The 26026-nt window shown below is 41.9% G+C and overlaps 2 protein-coding genes across 2 annotated transcripts; both read left to right on the forward strand.

The window, feature by feature from the left end:
* The first annotated feature begins 22698 nt into the window (after window positions 1–22698).
* LOC135706749 (uncharacterized) lies at window positions 22699–23796 on the forward strand. The gene has a single exon (XM_065228402.1). It carries the CDS (start codon window positions 22699–22701, stop codon window positions 23794–23796), a length of 1098 nt encoding a protein of 365 aa, XP_065084474.1.
* A 31-nt stretch (window positions 23797–23827) lies between these two features.
* LOC135706750 (uncharacterized) lies at window positions 23828–25062 on the forward strand. Its single transcript, XM_065228403.1, has 2 exons — window positions 23828–23961; window positions 24012–25062. Exons 1-2 carry the CDS (start codon window positions 23828–23830, stop codon window positions 25060–25062), a joined length of 1185 nt encoding a protein of 394 aa, XP_065084475.1.
* Window positions 25063–26026: the final 964 nt, after the last annotated feature.

The following is a 26026-nucleotide window of genomic DNA, read 5'->3' on the forward strand; positions in this document are numbered from 1 at the left end:
CATTTGCCGTATAGGGAATAGCGCTACTTCGTCGTAATCGCCCATTTCCGTTCTATCGAGCAGAAATCATCAATAATATCAATGATTTCACCATGCACAAAACAATAATACGTTTGTTCCGATGCGTTAGTTCATTAGCTACGACATAAACCCTATTAGAGCGCATTGTATGCATATTTACGCTCATTGTTCTCAAAACAAAAGAAGCGCTCCTAGCGCATCCCCTTTTTCTCCGTTTATCCGTAGGACGAAGAAAATCTAATGGCGTTTCAATGCGTTTGGACGGAATTGAAACGCGTAGGACGAATTTAGAAGCAAGAAGCAGTGTTAGATTTTTAATAACATCTCAAAATTGTTTGACTCTTTATCAAATCCAACGGTACGTATAGAAAGGTGGATAAATTTAGAAGTTATCTTTGATGAAAACATTTCATGTTTTGTTCAAACGCTTTCCAAAAAGCGTGGTAAAGTGCGGGATGTCCTTAGAAGGACGGAAATTAGATCAAAAACCCTACATCATAATAGCCGGCTCTGAACTATTAGAGTCGCTTCGAACTTGCATAGCAATTGAAGGATCATGATTAACACTCTCAATCAGCTTTCCAGCCGAACGAAAGCCCTCCGAAGCAGTACTTTTAGCTGCAGCAAACCGCAATTCTTCAGGAGAGAATTGGTTTGTCAGCGTACGTACTTTACTCTGTTTTGATTTCCTCCCAACCGCTGAAAACGGTTTAGAAGGACGACCGCTTCTTCGTAGTTTTGGTGTGACATCGTCTTGTTGAACTTTTTTGAATTGGATCTTTTTGTTCAGCCAAGATTTATTTGATGAAAAAAAATATTCACGGCTATACCGACTCTTTAACCACTTTCGGCGGAATTCTGCTCTAATCCATCGAATTTGATTCAGCACAGCACTTCCGTTAATGTTGCTCTTAGAATATTTTTGAATAATTTACTTTAATTTTTTTTCAGTGCTTCTACCGGCAATCAGCAAGTCTGCTATATCTTTGTAGAATACTAAAAAATAACAAAACAAAAAAGAATTTTTTTGTTAATGCTCCATGTACCTGTATTGATTGTCATACCACTACTCATTTTGCTAATCTAAATTCCGATTAAAGTTTTCAAAGCACTTAAAAATCGTGAAACAAACTGCTGAATACAAGACAAAACAAGTCACTAAAACCGTTCATGACTGTGAATCTGTTGACATAAATAGCGCAACATATGAAAAGTGCCAATGAGTTATATTCAGAGTGATTCGAGTTTTGGGAGTAATTGATTTGCAAACAAACATTTAAATCGTCTATTACTCCCGAATTAGAATTTAATCTTGCAAATCTACTAAATCAGATGATAAAGGAATCATTGTTCCATAAATTGAATTAATTGATATGCTCCGGAAATGTAAGTAATGACTTTCAACGACAATTTCTCTAAGATTTAAACTCATTCAAGCAAAACTGGAAGAGGAAATTGACTCTACACACTTAGAACTAACTACTTTTACACGAGACGTAATCCATATTGGACGTAAATCATGGAAACGTAAACAAACATTTCCTGTAAAATTAAGTGTTCTCAAACCGAAACATAAGCAACTTGACGAAGAGAACGTTTGATTGAATTTATTTTTTCGTTTCTTTCAACTGATTCTTATGTCAAAAGGGCCGCTTACATGTGTCGGTCTCACGGAACCGAAATTTACACGACTTTTTCGTAATATGTATCATATGCTACTGCTGGTTTTACTGAACTATCAAAAATAATGTTTAAAGTCTTTGTTTAAATTTGACTCATTAATCCGTTTCACATGTTGAGCTGAATATGTTGATGCCAATGCAAACAAATCTGGATAAACCGTTAAGCTTGTATGTATGACAGTACCGTATCGTACATGCAATATAACAACTACATCATATTTTTAAATTGTGTGAGTAACACTACTGTGAGATACAACTAATGCCACTACCACAATCAAAATGTCCGGTATACGAATCGTGTAAATAGGAACGTGAATAAACATTCATGGAAAGCAACGCCAGTGGTGTAGTGAGAAGCGTGATTATCTCTCACCCCAGCAGGCCTGGGTTCAATCCAAGTCGGCGCAATCGGGATGTTCTGAGGCATAACATCTCTGATCACGCCTCTGGTTCTCGGTTCATGAGTTCTGATGGGTCGATAGGTAGGTGTAGGAGCTGCCTCCCTGGCGTCGGTAGCATTGATGCTTAGCACGGAAAACAAATCAATGAAAAAAAAAAACAATCATTGAATATAACTGTCTTTAAGTTACAAAAAAACATAATTAATTCTATCTCTTTTACTTTACATTCTACAAACAAGTTGTGCAAAAAAGACTTTAAGATCTAGTCAAAAACTACAATTTTGATGAAGACAGTATTTTGTTATGTTTAGAAATTTTTGAGTTACAGGTAATTTTCAAGTTTTTTTAGGGAATTTTCAAAATCGATTTATTCAAATTTAAAGAAAGTTGTCCTCGCAGTTTTTTCCTCAAATATTTCTTTAAGTATGGGTTTTCAGATGATACCACAAGAAATATTTTAGCAATCCAACTCCATGTGATATAAGCATTTTAACCCCACTTGGTTTTTTGGGCAAAAAAGTCTATAATTTTTTAACGTTAAGACTTATCGACATGCTTTGTTGAGCAAAAACGTGCGCCAATGATTGTTCTACAAGTTTTTGAAGACCGTTTTCTAAAAGAAAATGGTTCAAAAAAGATAGAATAAAAAAACTGTTTTTTTAGGGACACCCTAACTAAATACTTATTAAATGCTCTGAAACAGTCAATTAAAGAGATAGATAAATAGTGTATTCAGCAAAGTTGTCAAAAATAATACTTTCTACAACTTTGCTCAGCAATGTAACTACCTATAACATGAAATTAAAAAGTTAGAATTTGAATTTGGATTTAAACCAAGACCACCCTAACCGGCTTTTTGCTCAAAAGAAGCATGGTATGATAGCAAACAACTTCTCTCACAACACTTAGCATCTAAAATGAACAAGAACGAAGAAAACAATTTTTTCCTGCTAAATTGTCGATTCGGACCATAGTGGATTGTTCAAGGCGATGATGGATCGAGTGATGTGCGTTGTTCGAGTATCGAGGACACTCTCGAGTCCCTTTGAATCTCGAAGGGGGTTATGGCAAGGTGATGGACTTTCGTGTCTGCTATTCAACATCGCGTTAGAAGGTGTGATCAGAAGAGCTGGGATAGACACGATTGGCACGATCTTCAGGATGTCAATCCAGCTTCTTGGCTTCGTCGATGACACTGACATCATGGCACAGAACTTTGAGACGATGACGGAAACGTACATCAGACTGAAGACTGAAGCTAGGCGGATGAGATTTGCAATCAACGCACCCACCCCGAGTTCAGATTGACGGTGAAGAAATCGAGGTGGTCGATGAGTTCGTGTATTTGAGCTCACTGGTGACCGCCGAAAATGATACCAGCAGAGAAATTCAAAGACGCATTATGGCAGGGAATCGTGCCTACTTTGGACTCCGGAGGACGCTCCGGTCGAATAAAGATCGCCACCGCACGAAGTTGACTATCTACAAGACGCTACTTAGACCGGTGGTCCTCTACGGCCACGAGACCTGGACTATGCTCGTGGAGGACCAACGCGCCCTTGGTGTTTTCGAACGGAAGGTGTTGCGCACCATCTACGGTGGAGTGCAGATGGATGACGGAACGTGGAGGAGGCGAATGAACCACGAATTGCACCAGCTGCTGGGAGAACCATCCATCGTCCACATTGCAAAAATTGGGTGACTACGGTGGGCTGGGCACGTCGTAAGAATGCCGCACGACGACCCAGTGAAAATGGTTCTAGAAAGCGACCCAACAGGAACAAGAAGAAGAGGCGTGCAGCGGGCAAGGTGGATCGACCAAGTAGAAGGCGACCTGCAGACCCTTCGCAGACTACGAGGCTGGCGAAGTGTGGCCATGGATCGAGTAGAGTGGAGACGACTTCTTTGGACAGCAGAGAACAATAAGACCTTAGCCTGATTGGTAAGGTACGCTGTACAGAACTGTGACTATGTTCAGAAAGGGAAATTGGTTTATGGTAATTTTGTTCTACACGTGCGAACAAATCATCCAGATAATGGAAGGGCTCTAGGAAGGAAATTCCTCGCAGGTGAGATAAAAGGTCGTCCACTCCATCCAAATATTGATAGTACCTCCAGACGGAACCATAATTCGTTTGCCGTAAATGCGGCATTTTACAAAGTTACTAGATCGCTTGGTAGTTTAAAATCAATACGTACTTGAGGCGCAATCATAATATTCATTTTTATTCCAGTAATCAAGGAAATCGCAAAGAGTCAGACGGCGAAGAATCTTGCAGAGGTTATCCAACGATATGGAATACTGCCAGAAAAATATTGACAATTGTCCATGACAATGGCGCGAACATGGAATAGAATTTTGAGGTTTTTTCAAAAATTTTGTGAGTTTCCAAAAGAGTTTGGAACTCGGGTCTAATTTAGAAACATTATTTTCAAAAGTTTAGTTCCTCAGGGCAGAGAATCGCTTTTTAATTTGTTTTTGCAAATCCCGCCAGATAACCTTCATGGCAGGATCGCGTGTTCTTTGATATTGTCTCCTACGGACATTTTTAAGACGGATCAAGAGCTGAAGATCATCGTCTATTATAATTGAATCGAATTTAACTTCGCATTTTGGTACTGAGGCAGCTCTTGCTTCAACTATAGAAGTAGTGAGAGATTCAAGAGCATAATTAACATCATCTTTGGTTTGCAAAGGAATGTTTGGATTGAAGCTATATTCGATAAATGTTCGATATTGCTCCCAATCAGCTCTATGGTAATTGAAAGGAGAGCTGTTAGAATTAGAAAATATTAGTTGGAATATTTCAAAAGTTACTGGAAGGTGATCAGAACCGAAGTCAGCATGGGTAACCAATTGGCTACAAAGTTGACATGAATCAGTTAAGACCAAATCAATAGTTGAGGGATTTCTTGCTCAAGAAAAGCATGTTGGGCTGCTTGGATATTGAATAGTGTAATAACCTGCAGAACAATCATCAAACAGAATATTAACATTGGAATTGGTTTGAGCATTATTCCATGAGCGGTGTTTTGCATTAAAATCACCAGTAATGAAGAATGTAGACCTATGATGGGTAAGTTTCTGGAGGTCGCCCTTGAGAAAATTCTTTTGTTGGCCCAAATTTTGACCAAATTCATAAAAAATATTATTTTTAAAAGAACGGTTCAATTAGAAAAAGAAGTTTTTCAGTTGTGTTTAGCGAAATAAAAGACAAGAATTAAAGTTTATCAAATTGAATGAAACATTTTGATATTTATGTATTTTTAATTAATTTCTATATTCTTTTTTAAGATACACATTAACTGTTTGCTTAGCTTACTCAGTTACGGATTTTCTTCGTACTCTTTGAACACATTGGCAAGTTCAGCTACTTTTGTGCTTTTACAAGATGCTGCTGTTTTAAACAAGTAAAATGAAGCAAATTTATGGAACTTCTCCAAAAGTGAAGGAACTAGGATACCAACAACATCAAACAGCTTTAACAAAACATCAATGACCCTCGACTAATTTTGTTAACATTTGTGCCATTTTCGAATGTTACGCCTGATTTTAACACACACAAATTGCTAAATCTACTTACCTACAAGTTTCTGGAAACTTGCAGCATCCAACTTTTTCTCTAAAGTTTCCATCTTGGTTCGGTCACTTCACACGTGTTCAAGCCAACCATTCCTCCAAGCTCCGAAAAAACAAAACCAGGCGGGTCGCTTTCCTGGCTTTGTAGTTCAATTATTGCGGACTAACGGATGCCACAATAGTACGCAGCAGCTGTCTCGCTACAATACTGAAACATATTGAAAATATCAGGCCTATTCTGCGCGGCGTGTGAGGTGAGGTGACACGCTCTCACTTGTGAAGTGACAATTGTCACCTCGGGTGAGGTGACTCTCCGTGCAAATCAAATCGAGAGTCACCTCACCCGAGGTGACAATTGTCACTTCACCATCACTTCACTGTCACTTCACCTCACACGCCGCGCAGAATAGCCCTGTATGATTATTCAACGTTTAGATTTAAAGTAAAACAGGGGTTCACAACCCTTACCTTGTTGCTCCAATCGGTCTTTATCAAGAAAACCGTTCTTCTTGTCGTGGCCCTCCGTTCGATCGCACAAATCTATCGTCGTGATTCTTCGTTGTCACACAAATCGAGTCCCTCTGGCCCCAAGCTTCGTACTTCTGCCTGTCAGGTAAATTGGATGCCGTTGTAGCACCTGCAGTTAACCTTAGCCACGTCGCTGAGTTGAATAAAAATCTTGTCTTGCCAGCCGCAACAACTGCCAGCAGCTAGGATGCCCCATACCATCTGCCTACGAAAGATAATTGAAAAATTAATTAGGCTGTGAACCATTTGCCGAGTTAAATTTAACTCGTGGTTAAAAGTTACATTTCGAAAGTTATTTTCTATGCTCGAAAATCCCCGTGCTGTCGATCGACCGGTTTTCGACCCACGGTTGTCAAAATTTAACTTCTTGTCTGTCATAAATAACCATGCTCGGATAGCAGGGTTCATCGATAACTTATAATCTGTCAAATTTAAACCAAAAATTTAAAAAAAATCAACAAATGGCTCAGAGCCTAAACATTTGAAAGAAAAAATAACATTTTCATGACAGTTACTTTGATGCTCTTATCGGACTTAGCAAGCCGTTTCTGTTGGTCACGGAAATCTTCTTCGCTCAGAAAACTCAGTCCCGTCCTCTGTACCGTCACGTTTTCCGTTTGGACACACTGAAGGAGTCCTTTTGAAAATTCCGGGCTTCGTACTTGCAACTGTCCGATGTACTGGAAGCCTCAATTCCGTCTGCCTGCAACAAATAATTGAAACTGTAATTTGAAGGATACAAGCGTTTTCACGACAGACTTAGTATGCCGTTCCGTCGGCCGTTCCTCTTATTCGCGAAAATCCGTCACGATCTTTAGGTTGATTTACAAATCAAGTCAGGAAAAAACAAATCCAGGCGAGCTTCGTTCTGCCTGTCAGGTAAACGGGAAGCCAAACAGCTCACTGCAGTTGAATCCCTCTCACCACTCAGAAAAATAATACACAGCTCTGTCCGATCAATCGAGATCTGGAACCTCAAAAAAAATCAAATCCAGAGTGGAGGCTTACCTGGCTCCGTACTTGTGCTTGTCAGGTTACTCGAAGCCCTGCACTTGAGTTTCTCTCGTCACCCCGAAAAAAAATTGTCCTGTCCGATTTCCCGAAAACCACAACACCACTAGCTGATCGCAGGGGGAAGGAAATCGCATTCCGTGTGGCCAGAACCAACAGGGTGTTAAACATTAAATAAAAAATGAAATCTGATCAATCTAATGCTAAAGAAACATGTTTTACAGGTTATGCGATGATTTGAATTTTTTTTTAATTGGGTTTCCGCCAGTTTTTTTTTTAAATATGGACCTCTGTGTGTAGTGATGAATATCATCAATTCCTTTTTGATTTACGGTTTAACGACTTTGTAGTCAATTTAATTGTTTATTTTAGGTGATGTCTGTACATTATAGACGAAATACGTGTATCTGTCAAGGATAAGCAAATAAGGTAGTGGAATTGAATGGAGATTACTAATCCATACTCTCTTTCTCTTATACAGGTATTCCAATAAGACGCCCGCATTCATCAGGATCCGGTTTATGTTATTTTATTATTTTTATAGCCTCAAAGTTCAACTTTGAAAAAACCTTTCAACTTGCCCTGGTGTACCTTATACCACACACAAACAGACATAACACATTGAATTTTTCTCACTGTAAAACATCGTCGCTAAAGCACTACCAACATCTGTTGAGAACACTGTGATGGGCAGTGTACTCAACAGATGGCGATAGTGTATAAATGTCAAACACAAGACAATTGACTATGCAAGCCACAGGTGACGATATTACCAATTATGAAACAATTAAATTGCCGTTAAATGCGCGTTCGATGAAAAACTTACGAGTGGTATGCCTGTTTGTCTGTGATTATACCTTTGTTACTGCAAATAAAAAAGTTTTTTTTTTAATAAAACAGCAAAAAAAAGTTATTTTCTATTTAATTCCACTTAATTAATTTTGGTATCCATGACAGATACGTATTTCGACTAAAATGTGCAGTCTTCATCAGTGTCATTCCCAATAAAGAACTTATCAAAATCTAACCATCCCTAGGTAAAAAAAGTCAAGATCACAGGTATAAAAATGAAGCTACAATGTGTTGAATCGGAACCTACCTAACTAATAAAAACCAAAGATTTAAGTAAACTAAAGGAGAAAAATCTATACAACTCTCTTTGGGATTTTCCTTATTAGAAATAAAATAACTCAAAGCACAAATGTGTCTTAAGCCTCCTTGTCGCAGTGTATTTAACATTGAATAATGTATAGCACTCTACTGGTAGAATTCCTATACCAGTTGCATTTCTTGAATAATTCATCAGGATCGATCCGACCAAGAAACTAAACGTACACGAAATAGCAAGTCGATTTTCAGCAACGAGCCAATCACAGCAAGTACACGTGGCATAGGATGGACATTTTTTCGCTCTGTACCGGACCAACAGTATTCAAGTAAAACGTGATAAAGATGGATCGACTGAGGCGGTTCGTGGCTTGGAGTCGCATAGAGTGGCGAGTGTTGAAAAATCGTCTATGGTATAATGAACCTGAGGCCGATTACTTTCGATATGTGGACATTGTTTCTGCGATTGGTGAAATTTATTGCAAACCTGAGAAAATGTGGCAAAGAATTTGCTGGCGCTGCTACCGTACACTTGCCATTGTGATTACTGTGCTTCTTCTGGCAACTGCTGCGGAAAACATGCAGGACGATGTCATAGCCATGAGCTGGTTCATTACAATATCCTTTATTATTACCACTGCCTACGTGAAGGCATTTATCCTACGTCGCTCGCTTGACACGATTCAAAATATTCAAGCTTTTATCAACGCCAAGTCCAACGCATCCAACGATCCACAACATGACTTGAGGGCAAGAAGGAAGTTTTTCCAAACATCACAAATCGCTTCACTCGGGCTGTTGGTAACCATTGTACTGGGTGAACTGATTTCACCATTTCTTGCTATACAACAGGATTGATTCTTTGTTTTGCCCAGCTTTCTTAGCCCGTCGAATTCTATCATCAACGGAATGTTGTGTACTCTGTACTTGATGACAATTTCAATGATTTGTCCCGCAAAAATTTTCAGTTCGATTGTGCAAGTCACCGCTTTGTTTGCAGGATTTCGATCAGAACTAGAAATATTCGCACATGAGTTTGATAACTTCTTGGATCATGCGCGAAGTGATGCAGAGAAGCAACCCGGTCAGGCATTTTGGGAGAACCTTAATCAAATGGTGAAATATTTCATCGCAAAACATAACGATTATTTGATGTAATGATTTCCAATTCACAATGATTCACAAAGCTCTGTAGTTGCTATGAATTTATTTCCAGAAATCAACGACGACTTGGTGATATGCTAGGGAAATTCCTATTTTTCACCTACTACCAAGATGTGATGGTCATTGGATCATTGTTGTTCGTTATTCTGAAGGAAGGATACTCTTTGGGAAGCTTGATTTATATTTTAGGCATAGCGCTGTTACTCGCTGAATGTTACTGGTGGTGCCGACTTGGCGATTTTTTTCAGGATGCCGTCAGTTGATCAATCTGTGATGCATCAGTAGCGGGAATCGAACTGATTTGATTGAATATTTTCGTTACAGATCGAGAGGATTGAGCTAACCATCACTGATCTAATGGTGGAGATACCTCATACCAAGGAACATCATTCGGACTAAAGGGTGATACGGTCAAAATTTGGTCAATATCAACTTGACGTATTTCTTTCAATTTTGCATTTAAAAAACCTGAACACCCCTCATTTTGAAGGTGTGTGTGTGTAGAATGTTGCTCCTATTTTGATTTTGGAATTCACTCTTCAGTTGTCAAAATGCCGTCCAAGCAAGAAGAGCAGCGTATCAAAATTTTGCTCGCGCATCGCGAAAATCCTAGCTACTCGCACGCAAAGTTGGCAAAATCGCTAAAAGTTGCCAAATCAACCTTTACAAATGTAATTACAGTGTTTGGGGAACGTTTGTCGACAGCCAGGAAGTCTGGATCGGGGGGAAATCGAAAACCGGAAGCCGCTGAGACGACAAAGAGAGTTGCCGGTAGTTTCAAGCGAAACCCTAACCTCTCTCTCCGAGATGCCGCAAATAAGCTGGGTGTATCGTCTACAACCGTGCATCGAGCCAAAAAACGAGCCGGACTATCGACTTACAAGAAGGTAGTGACTCCAAATCGCGATGATAAACAAAATACGACGGCCAAAGCGCGATCCCGGAGGCTGTACACGACGATGCTGACGAAGTTTGACTGCGTGGTAATGGACGACGAAACCTACGTCAAAGCCGACTACAAGCAGCTTCCGGGACAGGAGTTTTATACGGCAAAAGGAAGGGGAAAGGTAGCAGATGTTTTCAAGCACATGAAACTGTCAAAGTTCGCAAAGAAATATCTGGTTTGGCAAGCCATCTGTACCTGTGGCTTGAAAAGCAGCATTTTCATAGCTTCCGGGACTGTCAACCAAGAAATTTACGTGAAAGAGTGTTTGAATAAACGTCTGCTGCCTTTCCTGAAGAAACACGGTTGTTCCGTACTGTTTTGGCCGGATTTGGCATCTTGCCATTACGGTAAAAAGGCCATGGAGTGGTACGCCGCCAACAACGTGCAGGTGGTTCCCAAGGACAAGAACCCTCCCAACACGCCAGAGCTCCGCCCAATTGAGAAATACTGGGCTATTGTCAAGCGGAACCTAAAGAAGACCAAAAAAACTGCTAAGGGCGAGCAGCAGTTCAAGGCAAACTGGCTTTCTGCGGCGAAGAAGGTGGACAAGGTGGCTGTACAAAATCTGATGGCAGGGGTCAAGCGTAAGGCCCGGCAATTCGGATTTGGAAAAGCGGAAGCCTAACTGAATATTTTTCCTGAATTTTATACTAATTGAACTTGAAAAAGAAATTTAATTTGATTTTTTAAATAAACGATTTCACCGATTTACACGCGTTTTCCTTGACCAAATTTTGACCGTATCACCCTTTACGTCCAACTGCGTACGGCCTTGATGATCATGAAAATCAATTTTCGAAACAGTACCACATTCACTTGCGCTGGAATATTTGAAATTTCCGTTGAAGTTTTCCATCGATTGCTTAACATTTCGTATTCCGTGGTGACATTCCTATCAAATGTGGAACTGTAGGTATAAACGTAGGATATGGCAAACAGTAATGACCCAATTTTGTTATTCCCTCCACGCTACAATAATTAATAGTCTTACAACCATAATTTCAAATCATTCTCATTCATCATCAAAATGGATATTGAAGGTATACCTACTTTGGCGCAATAATACCATCGAAAAAGCGAACGGGTTTCGAAGAACATGAGAAAATATTTTCAAAATGGAGACCGACAAAATCGGATCGTTACTGTAGTATTTTTAATTAGCATTGATATTAATTTACTTCGTAAAATTTTGAATGTAATAGTTTACTCTAAGCACAGAGTGTTTCAGCAATTAAACACTAGATTACGCAGGATATTCTATGTGTAATTTATTTTCAACCAAGCAATCATACCGCATTGAACTACACCCAGCCGGAAAAGTTTAGATTCTATCGAGGCATACTTTGTTCTAGAAGTATTCAGTACGCATTTGATCTTTATGAAAATACCAACAGATTCAAATTTAATACTAGAAAAGTAACTGCCTTAAACTTGATTTTTACATCAAAATTTCGTAAAAGAAACTGCTTTTTAATCACAACAATGTCAGAATGTTATTCATAGGTATTGTTTGTATATTTTTTTTTTCAGCAAACCCCTGCAAGCAAAATACCTTATGTCAAACGTAACATTGTCAAAATGTTGATTCAGAGGCAAACTTTGCTCTAAAAGATTTTAGCACTCCTTAAAAACTGTTCCACAAGATTAAAATTTTGTCAAATTATGACAAAGTTATGACAGATTGAATATGGTTTTTTTTTAAGCTTAGAAAAAACGAATGAACTCCAAGTCAAGCTCATAGTTTGTGCAGAATTAGACAGATACTATATTCTACAAATATTTTAGAAATGTTATTATCCAAAATTGGTTAAAAATGGTAAAGTTACGATGATTTCAGTAAAAGTAATTTCTTAAAAATAAAAAATCCACATCCAAGACGTTTGCGCCGCCTCTAAATCAAAATAGTTTTGCTTTATACTCGATGACATCTCTTTACAGTCCATTTAGAACCATAAAAACTAACGAACTTTAGGTTTCAGGAACATTCTAAAAATAAGCCGCACCCTACTACATATACATACACACAATAACACATACTTTTCTTAAGCTCCGCGAAATAAAACTCTATCAGTTAATGTTTTCTTAATGAAGCGTGTGATCCATCAAAGTCTCAACTACGTTTCGATTACCCAAAACGTCCGTGGGCTTAAAACTAAAATCAACGGCGGCTTTCTCGCAATTTAGGATAACAGTTACGAAACATGGCTAAGGCTATGGCATATTAGCTTATTGCGTGTTCTTAACTTAGTGTTCTGGATGCACTTCCACAGTTATTAATTGAGAGCTTTCGATGCCTGTACCAGTGCTGCAAAATTTCGACAATACACGGTGATACTCAAAATTCTGCTTTTTTCACTCGTTTGAGCTAACAGTCATCGTCAAGGCAAACCATGTCAATTGTCAGTAGCATTTTTGTCAGTGACGAACATGTGCTGATTTGTTTATTAGCTAAATTTGAAATGAAATTAAATGGCAAGAGCAAAACAATTACATGGAGCCATTAAAGTGAATAAGCATCTACGTCCTGAACTGCTTGGATAACAATAATGTGACTCAGAATGCAAGAAATTACACTTTCTGTTACCAGGTGAATCTTTGTCATTGACGAAAAAATGAATGAGATTTTGACAAAGATTTTTTTGAGGATCAAGTCTATCATTGACTACGTGAAAAACAATTTTGTCAATATCGCGCAAAAGTCTGTCAATGACAATGACAAATCTCAGCACTGGCCTGTACCATTTTCTACATTAGCATAATTGTGTAGCAAGTACAATCATACTCTATGCCCAGGGAAGTTGAGATATTTTTCAACCCGAAAAATCCCTAGACCGGACCGGGAATCGAACCCAGCCACCACCAGCATGGTCTTGCTTTGTTGCTTCGTATTTCCTCAAAGATGAAAACAGAATATCACCGGTAATGCAAAGCCTGTGAAACAAATCGGTCATAGTGGCTTCCCTGGAAACTTTACGAGTTCGGTGTGCTCTAAATGACTTGATATTTTTGTTTCTTGCTTCTAGTGCTTCTTCTGAATAAAGCCTCATAGGCAAGTCCATCGAAGCAATAATGTCAGCACCATGGATCAACTCATAATGAATTGATTCTAGCATGTAGTACCATGGATAAAGTTCTTCGAATCAATCATGATTAAACTGATTTTAATGTCAAATTGATTAAATTTTAAGCAAAATGGGAATCGTTTAATTTATCAGTGAATGTAATATTGTTGGATGCGGTGAATAACATCCATGACTTCAAATGCACCGGATAAGATTGTTAGCAATAGCAGTCTTCCGAAAAACACGTATTTCAGATAGGTCAGTTCTAATGCACGGTAGGTAATATTTAAAGTGGTAACATTTCAAAAATGTTGTAGAAAATTAACAAATATAATTTTATGCGCAGAAGTAAACACTGTGTGGAATTTGGTGCTTGTACGGTATTTTTCCCTCATTTTTGGCGATAAGCTCCAACTCAGATTCACTTTTCAACCCGTCCCTGTTTGGATGATCTACAATATATTTGCTTAGAGTCGTGTTCAGTGCTGTAAATTCTCAAAATCATTTGAACATTTTTGATGAAAATGAGAAAAGTAGCTATTCGCTATCAAAGGAGACCGCCTCCGAATGGGTGATATCAGTTGCTTAGTCATTTGACGAAGGCATGGATCATTCTCATTTGAGAAACGCTATATATCATTCAATTGAGTGTAACCTACACACAAACGGAGCTCTGGTCGACATATCGGCAAAAAAGCTATTTCAAGCCGACACCAACCTGACTTCTATCAAACCCCAACGATGTTTTACAGTAAAACACGTCAACGGTTTACATCCCTGATCACAAGGTTCAGTCCTTGCCGTGATCCTCTTCTTAGTGGCCATGAACAGTATCTTCGACCAGCTGCCAAAAGGTATTTACATCCTGGTGTACACGGATGACATCATCTTAGAAGTTCCAGGTAAAAGTACAATTCTTTTATGAAGGAAACTGCAGGCAGCAGTAATCGCCGTAGTCCTTCGGAGCGATTCAGATGGATTCAACATTTCTGCAGCCAAAAGCGTGCGCACTCACATCTGCAAATCAAGGCACCGGTTGCCACTTCAACACAATCAAATCCTTACAAGCAGACGATCCGGATCCGCGAAGTACGAGTTGACAACCGGCTCAGCTTCTTGAAGTACCTGAAAGATGTGAAAGAAAATTGTGAAGCTCGTCTTAACCTTCTGGGCACTCTCGTAAATCTTAATCGCAGCAATAACAGGGACATCAGGTTACGAGTCTCTATGACCATCGTGGAATCGAAACTCCTCTATGATATTGAAATTCTATGTTCAGTAGCTGACACTGTGATAGATATTTAAGCTGAGTTGTACATACAACAATGCGATCCGCACCATTTCCAGTTTGTTCCTTTTGACACCTGCAGATGCCACCTGCGTGGACCTGGGGCTGCCTCCTTAGTTGCCAGTACGGTGTGCTATTTAACGAGCAGTGAGTTACATCGAAATGACATCCGGGAATGACGAGACAACCCTCATCACAGAGCCCAACAGACCATTGAACCGATTCTGCAACTGTAACCTTCCAGCTATATCCGAGCTTCATCGCGGTCGAATAAGTTGGAGCCTGCCCGAGATCCAAACCGACAATCATATTAGGAGTAAATTCAGAGCTACACAATTCACTCTGAATTGTGCTGAACAAGAATTATAGCGGAAACTCCATTCACTACGCTCACTGTTCAAAAAGTGCCCTCGGCTAGTGATAAAAACTAACGATTTAAAATAAATTCCACCAAATAAAAAAAAACCTATGTTTAATTATTACGCACGTGGTTATTCCAAGATTGCACCATTTCTGTTAATTATTACTACCCTATTTATGCTGCTGTTCAATAAGCAGAGAACATTACAGTTCTACCTAACACTACTTTTTAATAACATGTAATTAGATAGTGTTCAGCTACAGACTTATCGATAATTAGAGAGCTGAACCACAACAAACAATCGACTCCGCCTGCCGCCAGTAAGCTTTCGCTGGGTTCGCTTTAAAACTTTACACTTTCTCCTTCAATGTAGGTTCGACGAGAGCGGTACGGAAAAACTTCCACCAACCGGATCTTGTTCAAGGTCGCACCCAAAGTCCAAAGTCCTCAGACGATGGCGGGCGATCCGTGACAAAGTTCTTCCATCAAATTAAAAAACTTAGCCGCAGACTTCCCCCTGGCCGCGAATGATGAGTTCTGACCCCCCCCCCTACCCTTCTCCCCTTCCCCTGGAGTCTTCAGAGCTAAGTTCTACGACCCTACTGTAATGGGTAGGAAGCAGCCCTTACAAGCAAAACAAAACAACAAATAAACTAGGTTCCCAAGTTTCGAAATTGGAGTTGTTCTTTTGCAAAACAAACTTTCCACACTCAGTCAAACTAACTACCTAACTGGCCAGACTTTGAAGAACTCGAAAAAAAAAAGTGGGCTAAAGATTTCCAACTCCATCCCCTCTTCCGGGATCGCATGCAGAGGATAACGACGACGCCGACGACGAAACTGGTGGCGGCCTCTTTTGTGATGAGTAATTTATGGCTGTTCTTTTCTTGGGGCTTCGCTTATCGATTTCCCGACGGAAAGTTTGGCTCGAACTGTGCCAAAAACAAGTTCCGAAAGCTAGACCTTCGAAAGTCCTAACTTTGGTGCATACGATTATCGACGATGGCAAAAATTACACTACGGCCAGACTTTCGGATGACTTTCATTGTTGTTTGGCAGTTTTGCGGAAAAGGGTGTTTTGGTTTGGGATGTTTGGCAGGAAAATCGATTTTGTCGCTTCGGAAGTTCAAGCGTAGAAAGTTGTTGTAATGAATGATTTAAGCAGGTAGCTCATGGAAGCAATCAATATTATATATGGTTCAATGTTCCTATATTTGTGAGCATTCACAGAAGTTTCATTCAATCAAAGTTCTATAGTGTGAGTAAGAAAACGCTAAACTTCAGATCCCAGCGGGAGCGTTCATTACCCAGCTACAATTTCGCGTCATATCGAAGCGAAAGCAAAGCAACACCCACGACTTCTATAGAAAGGTGATATAATTATTGACATGACGACAATACCGGTCTAATTCCGTCTGTCAGCAAAGGCATAATTCGATAAACTTTTTATTCTGTTGGTACGGCTCATACCTCGCTGCATGTCTTTGATTGGCATCTATTCACGAAAGGTTCCTTTCTCCAATCTCTCCATGGAGATGTCGATTATGATGGCGGAGTCCTTTTGACTGTGGGAGAACAAGCTGCGATGTTCATCCAATTATGATTTTGTTCCCCTCCCAAACTGCATGCAAAGACTCAAGACATACCTTTTAGGTTGAGTTGTTCTTTTGCAGTGGAATATTTTTTTCTTCATTGGCACGCTAACGCGGTGCAAATTGAAATCATCAAAACATCGTTTGCATTTAAATGAGATATTATCGATAATTCTTCCATTACATCGTTGAGTCTGAGGTGACTTTCTCTGGGTATCAGTTGGAACTGGAGAAACCGTGGCGGGGGATATAAATATTTGTAATCGCAACGGTGTTGACATTTGAGGCAAAAATGTAAAAGAAGGGACTGCCTTAACAATCAATCATCGTTAGATTTCCGGTTGCTTATATTGCTAATGAGTACAATGTTTACATTTCTTGGAAATATGTTTGATTGTTGATAGACAGAGAGAAGAACTAGTAATTACCCCTACCATGCAATTTCTCTATTCTAATCGCTTCTTCTTCAGTGACCAGTAATGACACTCGAAATACTCGGCATTGAGCTTAAGTTCTTGAGTGATCGTATTTGGTCAAACAACATATCCATCAAAGTATATTCGCCTGCAATAAGGACTGTACAGTTTTTAAATGAACTCACACTTTCTGTCATAACTTTTTTGTTTGACTATATAAATGTATACCATTTATAAAATCTAGTCTCTTTTTGTAAGCATGAAGCTCTGTTTGTGAGCAACACAGAAAAAATAATACACAATATACAGTAAATGACCCGACTTTGTCAGCCCCTGCACGTAATCAGACTTTTATCTTTCTATAATTTCGCATAACCCTAATTCCAAATCTTTCTCATTCATCTTCAAGATGGATGTTTAAAGAATACTTCTGTACAATAAGACCACTGAAAAAGCACATGAGCTTCGTAGAACACATTAAGAAAAGATTTTTAAACAGGTGGCTGAGAAAATCTAGCCATGACTGTTTAACTTAAACACCTGAATGAATTTAGCAATTATGTCTAGTCCGTTATGTTGAGAATAAGTAGCAAATGCATAGTTTGAACAACAATAGACTTTGTTGTGTATGTACGTGCGCTAAACGTCACTTGTCAGTAGTAATGCAGCCTCAAGTGGTAGCGACATCGATGCAGATCCTCCGTCACATCAGGTTTGGTGTCGTTTTCATTTCGCAAGCAGTTCCGGAAAATACGAGCTCTGTCTCTAACGCATCCTCAATGGCATACATCGACATCGGTATTAACAACTGCCAACGTCTTTGGTGTCCCCAGCTCCAGCAACAGTGGATCCAACGCCACCTCAGGCTTCTTACCGTTCTCTTTGGCCCATTGAACGGCCTTTTAAACTGACTACGGCCACGCCAGTCGTTCTCGTCATGGTCTTGGCAGATGTTAGCATTACTATTTCTCCGCTTTTACCAATGTAGTCCAAACGTGGTTTACAGGATCACAGTGACATGATATATTTGAGCCATGGTAGTTACTAGATGGTGGCAACAAACCATTACAGTAACAACTTGATCCAGTTGGTTGCAAAACGAAGTTTGATAACTTATAGATTCATAACGCTGATACGATCCAGAAGCCCGGGTTTTGATGCCACTTCGCTTTTTTCCAGGGGATAATTATCTGCTACCGGAAAACATATAATAACAAAACTACTAGTCCATGTCTGCTGCACGCAGCAAATATGATGATGCAAATTTAATTCCTGAAATCGTAATGGTGTCCGAGATTAACTCCCTATGAAACTCGAAGTGGCAGTACAAGCGCCTATGATTTACGGACGCTGGAACGTATCACCTTATTGGGACAAGATTGCAAATAGGTTCTTCAACACATCTTGGTTCGTCAACTTTTTAGTAACATCTTGCAACAGTTGCTCAATAAATACAAAAAAAACACATTATTCAAACTCTGTTGCACTCAAATTTCAAGATACATAATGCTTTATGGAACTCTCATACAACACAAGTTAGATTTGTTACTCAACAGTTTCATACAATATCACGTAGTAAATAACATCTTACCAATTAAAGTGTAACATGTTTGCTCCTCCCATTATATGCATGATTTGAGAGGTCATCTAAGCAGTACATTGCAACAGTTAAGTTGTATTATTGAGACCTAAAGTAAATCAAGCAATTTCGTATCTAGATATATTTCTTGTACCATTTAAAGGACAACTTAAATAACAAAATTTTCATTCACATGGTGAACGGCAAAAAGACTTAGCAATACTACCAAGACGTAAATCTACGTCTAGGACGGGCGGTTAAAGTAGAAGTGAGAATTTTAGATTATTTAAATTATATTGTGAGTAACAGTAATTTGTATATTTTAGATATTCAGCAGCTGCCAGATGGAGAATCATCGAGACGGAGAATCATCGAAAAAACAGGACAAAATGCCCGCTCAGCCTCATAACCGAGAGGATATGATAAAAAAGTAGAAGGGTCTGTGTTGTAGTTAACGTTATTCTTTGCGATGTGGTGTAACTTCGCCTTCGACCAGTGTTGCCGAATCCTCTTAATGCGAGACACTATCACCAACACACACTTATAGCGAATTCGTTTATTATCGGGGTTGGAACCAGTGCGAAACCGAACTTTTTGTCAGTGCGAACCTCAACCTGAGCTGGGTTTTAAAAACAAACGATCAAACTGACGTTTGTCAGAAAACAAGCAGACCCAATCTTGATACCCGATCCAGGTTGGAACTGAATAATAAACGAATTCGCTATTAATTTTGTTTGTGAGGATTCTTCTCGTGTCTGCTGCCGCAGAGGTTTATACATTAAGTCAGTGCTAACATTTGAAAACGGCACAAAAGCCATTTGTAAACAAATGGTTTGTGGGCCCTTTACTCACTACTTGAAGTACACCCACGCGACACAACAGCAACATCGGGTAGGGGAAATTTTCCCCTTCCTGACGATGCTGTTGGTTTGCGTGGGCGTTCTTCGGGTAGCGAGTAAAGGGCCCACAAACCATTTGTTTACAAATGGCTTTTGCGCCGTTTTCAAATGTTAGCACTGAAGTTATCATTGTCAGTCTTTGCCAATTCTTCCACCGCGACAGGTCGCAGAATAAAACTTTGAACCACCAGTGAGTGTTATAACCCTTAGTCTCAACATTTGGTGCCGTGACCAGGATAGATTACATTCGCATGCTATCAAGAACCGACAGAACATTGTACTACGACGATTTCGAACGCCATAAAATTTTGCCGAGGTGCTAATCCATAGCGCCATTGCTAAACTGCGAAACAATTGGCTGAGCTGAATTGTGAGGCATCGGCCATTGTGATCGATTAAGAGGACCGCGTGGTGACGACTGCTGCCATCTTTCCTAGGACAGAAGCTGCTAGAATATTAATTAAAACAAGGCATAGAATTAGCCTGTAGAAGCGTACGGTTCCTACTGCCACTTTCGGACGATTTTGGCACGTTCGACGGCTGCTGAGTGACGTCATCCAAGACCATCCGCTCCAAGGCCTATTTCCATCAAATTTCATCCGCTGGCAACTGCTGGCACGGTGCCTGGCTGCTCTGGTGGTGGGTACCAAGCAGTCGTTCCTGCCACGACGGTAACAAAGGCCGACCGAGGTTTCGGTGGCCGACGACCCTTCCTGTTCCTGTTGGCTGATATTTTAAATACAAGGCACATTTTTGCCTTGGCAAAAGAAACCGGTCGCTTCGCCCATCGAGCTACTGCATCACCATCGGCGTACGTGAGTGCCTTGCAAAATGGCGGACCATCAGGAGAAGCGGCAGCTAGTGCTTCGGCGCACGTCACTGCTGGCATCGTTGGCTCGAGCGGGACAATTCCTGGAGGCATACGAAGAAGGACGGGATAGGCTAGAGGTGGCACTGCGAATCGAAAATCTGGATACGATTCGGCAGAGCCTTGAAGACATTCAGGCGGTTCTGGAAGGCATCGAGGAGTCAAACGCAGGTATAATCCTTAACACCCAAATACGTTTCGGCTTTGAGAGCCAATTTTTCCGAATAAAGGCTGGTCTGCTTTCGAAATTGCCGTCGTCCATTCCTACTGGCAATTCCAATCCTAACCCCCCTACGGTTTCCTCCAGTATCAAGGGTCTTAAGCTTCCGACGATTACTCTGCCTGAATTCAACGGGGATTACAACGAGTGGTCTTCCATGACACCTTTCTGGCGATGATTCACTCGAACCAGGACGTTCCAGATATCCAAAAATTCCACTACCTGAAGTCATCATTAATTGGAGAAGCTGCTCAGGTCGTCGAGTCATTCACGATTAGTGCTGCCAACTATCCACTGGCCTGGCAAGCACTGGTGAGCAGATATGCAAACGAATACCTCCTCAAGAAGCGACACCTGCAGGCGATGTTAGAGATCCAATGGGTGAAGAAGGAGACGACAGCTTCGTTGCACGGGATCGGTGAAGAATTCGAGCGGCATACCAAAACTCTACGGCAGCTCGGTGAACCAGGGGACGCTTGGAGCACAATATTGGAGCATTTGCTGTGCGTTCGCCTTCCGGACGATTCTCTCAAGGCGTGGGCGTGGGCGTCTCATGCATCAACGACCGAGAACCCAACCTACGATGCCACAGTACGTCACCTCTCATGTTTCTTCCACTCGAAAAGCCTCCAACATGGAATTTTCGTCCTTTGCAGCGGTCGATAGTCCTCCCATCAAGTGTTATGCTTGTGAACAGCGCCATCCGTTGGTGAAGTGCATGAAGTTCGAGAAAATGAGTGCAGCTGATCGGCTGACCCTGGTCAACGTGAATCGGCTTTGCTTGAACTGTTTCCGGTCTGATTATTTCTCGAGGAACTGTCCGTCGAGATACACGTGCAGGTTTTGCAAGAGGCGTCATCATTCTCTACTCCATTCCGGATTCGGAGACAATCCAATTACTTCCGGATCAAGTAATGAGACGCAGGTGTCTGCCAACGTAAATCTGGCCTCAGCGAGTGACGAGTCAACATCGTCCGTTCTATCGGCAGCCGCATCCACCCAACCAACGGAGACCGACTGCAGTATACAGCCTCAAGAGATTGAGAGAAACGTTTTCATGCTAACAGCAATCGTTGTGGTCGTTGATCGCTATGGCAAGGAGCACTTGGCACGTGCTCTGTTGGATTGTGGATCCCAACCCAACCTGATTACCGAGAAGATGGCTCAATTACTAAGGCTGAAGCGAAGCAAGACGAAAGTTCTTGTCCAGGGAATTCGTTCACGTTCAGATCCGGTTCAGGAAGGAGAACTTTTCCGTGGGTACCGATTTCCTGATTCTTCGCAAGGTCACTCCTGAGATACCCGTCCACAATGTTCCAGTAGATCATTGGAACCTTCCACCGAAGCTCTTCCTGACTGATCCCCAGTTCAATAAGCGTGCGCCAATAGACATGATTCTGGGGATTGAACATTTCTTCTCATTCTTCCAATCGGCGAACAGGATCAACTTGTCTGAATCGCTTCCCACGCTGATCGACAGCGTTTTCGGGTGGTTAGTGTCTGGCTCAGCAAGCAAAGTACCTACTATAAGTCTCAGGATCCTCCACGCTCCATTGCAGCGGTATCCCTGTTCAATCTGGAAGAGAGCATCGAGCGATTTTGGAAGCTTGAAGAGTTGCCGGTCCGGTCCGATTATTCATTAGAGGAGAAGCAGCGCGAAGAACTGTTTTCGTCTACCACTTCGAGAGATCCAGAGGGGCGATACATGGTACACCTGCCTCGTCGATCCAACTTTGACGAGCTGATCGGCTACTCCAAGTCAATGGCACTCAACTGATTCAATCTACTGGAACGAAGACTCGAGCGTAATCCTGAACTGAAGGAAGAATATCACAAGTTTATGGCGGAATATCTCTCCCTTGGTCATATGCGTCGTGTTCAAGACAGCAGCAAGAACCAGTCTAGTCTAGCTCTGTTAGTAGGTCCCGTGGTACAGGACGTTTCTTGTCGCACTGGTCAGCGACATTGCAAAAATGTACCAACAAGTCCTATTCCATCCGGACGATACACTCTTCCAGAGGATCTTGTGGAGGTTCAGCCAGTCAGATCCAATCGAAATTTTCGAGTTGATGACGGTGCCATATGGCTTGAGTCCATCCTCTTTCCTTGCTACACGTACGCTGCAGCAGCTGGTTAATGATGAGGGCAGCATATATCCACTGGCTGGACCAAACCTCGTAAAAAACTTCTACGTTGATGACTTTATTGGTGGAGCCCAAACCATCGAAGACGCTGTACAATTGAGGACGGAACTGAATGAACTTCTGAAGAAAGGCGGCTTCAAACTTCGGAAGTGGACATCCAACCAATTATCGGTCCTCTCAGGTCTCTCATCCGACGAAATTGGCACGCAGTCGTCGATCAAGTTCGAAGCAAATGAAACAGTGAAAGCTCTCGGCATTTCCTGGGAATCCGAATCCGACAATCTCCATTTTGACTTTAAGATCCATCAGCACAAGGGGGCTCCGACTAAACGCTCCATTCTTTCCGCAATCTCACAACTGTTTGATCCTTTGGGGTTGATATCGCCGATTAACATAAGGGGCAAGATGCTGATGCAACGGTTGTGGTTGCTTCCGTGTGGTTGGGACGACGAAGTTCCGGACTATATTGCGAATTCCTGGGAAGAGTTTGCAGGACAGATTCCGAAAGTTGCATATTTCCGTGTCAGCCGATACGCTTTGCTGCCGAACTCCATCATCCAACTCCATACGTTCTCCAATGCATCGGAATCAGCTTATGGAGCGTGTACGTATGCCAGGTGTGTGGATTCTACTGGAAAGATTCGCGTGGAACTGCTTGCTTCTAAATCACGAGTCGCACCGCTGAAGAAGATCTCGCTGCCGCGCTTGGAACTGTGCGCTGCGGACGTGGCAGCCAAACTCCATTCTCGGATCGTTGAGGCGCTCCAGATTTCCATCGCCAGTTCACATTTTTGGTCGGACTCAACAGCTACCCTGCAGTGGCTGCGAGCACCCCCCAACACTTGGAAAACCTTTGTAGCTAACCGAGTTTCGGAAATCCAAGGTTCGACGACACCATGGTGCGTTCTGGAATCACATCGCCGGTAAGGACAATCCTGTGGACCTTGTATCCCGCGGCATGCACGTTGACGACTTTCTGGCCAGCGAATTGTGGAAGAGGGGTCCCGAATGGCTGTCACAACCAGAAAAGGAATGGCCTGTCACGAAGCTCCGTGAGTATCCGGAGGCCGGAAAGGAGCGACGTAAGCTGCGGTAGCAAGGATCCATGAAGTATCCAGCGTTGTCAACCCAATCATCGCCAGGTTTTCCTCATACGACCGCCTACTTCGTGTAACCGGCTACATCCTTCGGTTCATCGCCAATCTTCGTAGTAAAGCCCGTACGCAACCACTTCCTCTTATTGGTTCGCTTCCCAGTACATCCCTAACCGTCGAACAGCTGAACGTCGCCGTACGAACACTGATTCAACTGGCTCAAGCAGATGCCTTCCATGAGGAGATCCGAGACCTGCAAAACTGCAAAGCTGTCGGAAGGCGATCGTCAACCCGTCTGCTGACACCATTTCTAGACCCTAATGGAACCATTCGGGTAGGGGGGAGACTAAGCCTTTCAGACCAGCCTTTTCTATCCAAACATCCCGCTCTATTGCCAAGCAACCCTCCTCTATCCCGCCTAATTGCCAAATCCTACCGCCAATCGCTCATCCACGGTGGCGGCCGCCTTACTCTCGCAGCCATGAGAGAGAAGTATTGGCCAATCCACGGTCGACGACTCGTCCGTAGTGTCATTCGTACGTGCTATAGATGCGCTCGAGCCAACCCCGTTCCGGCGAACCAACATATCGGCCAACTTCCTCTACACCGAATCACGCCTGGTCGACCGTTTGCTGTTTCTGGAGTGGACTATGCAGGACCGGTCTACGTCAAACCAGTACACAAGCGAGCTGCTGCAACGAAGGCTTACGTGTGCATTTTCGTCTGTTTCTGCACCAAGGCCGTACACATCGAGTTGGTGAGCGAATTCTCGACTCCAGCATTCCTGTCTGCACTTCGACGCTTCATCGCCCGTCGTGGACTTCCCACCGATCTGTATTCGGACAACGGAAAGAATTTTGAAGGAGCTTCGAATGAACTGGATGAGGTCTACCGAATGCTGCAAGAAGAAACGCGAAGGCATCAGATCACATCAGACCGAACTTGTGAGCGGATCACCTGGCACTTCAGTCCACCGAAGGCACCGCATTTCGGAGGATTGTGGGAGGCAGCAGTGAAAGTGGCCAAACGTCAACTGTACCGACAACTCGGCAACTCCAAGCTATCCTTCGATGACCTCAAGGACCTCGAGGACCATTAAGTGAGGACCCGAATGACATCGCTGCGCTCACTCCGGTGCATTTCCTGATCGGTGGCACAATGCACTTGCTCCCCGATCACGACCTGTATCGAACGCCGCTGAATCGCCTCGGTCACTACCACCAGCTTCAGGGTATCTACCAGCAGTTTTGGCACCATTGGAGGACGGAATATCTGCAGGAGCTGCAACGCGACACGAAAGTCTGTCATCCCAATTCAGATATCCAGCCGGGGAGACTAGTCGTGCTGACCGACGAGTATCAGATACCAGTGAAATGGCCCTTGGCCCGAATAATTGCCGTTTATCCTGGCAAAGACAACCTAGTTCGAGTCGCCTCAGTGCGCACAAACCGAGGAGTCATCGTGCGACCATTCACCAGAATTTGTATGCTACCGATGGAGGAGACGGAGTACAGTCAACTGCCATCGGATGAGAACCAACCTGAAGTACTCCAAGAGGAAAATTTGAATTGAACCATTGTAATTTTAATTAGTTTGTTAATCTGCCTTTTGCATTTGAATTTTGAAAATCATGTTTTCAAGGTGGTGGCGATGTTGTAGTTAACGTTATTCTTTGCGATGTGGTGTAACTTCGCCTTCGACCAGTGCTGCCGAATCCTCTTAATGCGAGACACCATCACCAACACACACTTAATTTTGTTTGTGAGGATTCTTCTCGTGTCTGCTGCTGCAGAGGTTTATACATTAAGTTATCATTGTCAGTCTTTGCCAATTCTTCCACCGCGACAGGTCGCAGAATAAAATTTTGAACCTCTAGTGAGTGGTATAACCCTTAGTCTCAACAGTCTGTGCCTAGGGGCACGAACGAAAGCATGAAGTAGGACCGCTAGTGGACAGAATAAATATGTTGAGGCTTTAGTTCTTTCAATTGATCGATAATCTATTATCTTAATTCTATCCATTTTTGAATTGGTGGCCTATTGTTTTTCAAATGGTCGCCCTGT

The sequence above is a fragment of the Ochlerotatus camptorhynchus genome, unplaced genomic scaffold (assembly GCF_037179485.1).
Source record: "Ochlerotatus camptorhynchus isolate MF236.1 unplaced genomic scaffold, CSIRO-AGI_Acam_v1.1 ptg000290l, whole genome shotgun sequence".
NCBI lineage: Eukaryota > Metazoa > Arthropoda > Insecta > Diptera > Culicidae > Ochlerotatus > Ochlerotatus camptorhynchus.

Coding starts and splice junctions, on each gene's coding strand:
- LOC135706749 (XM_065228402.1), top strand. CDS start 22,699: ATGTACCAACAAGTCCTATTCCATCCGGACGATACACTCTTCCAGAGG.
- LOC135706750 (XM_065228403.1), top strand. CDS start 23,828: ATGCACGTTGACGACTTTCTGGCCAGCGAATTGTGGAAGAGGGGTCCC. Junction 23,962..24,011: donor AAGGAGCGACGTAAGCTGCG/GTAGCAAGGATC, acceptor AATCATCGCCAG/GTTTTCCTCATACGACCGCC.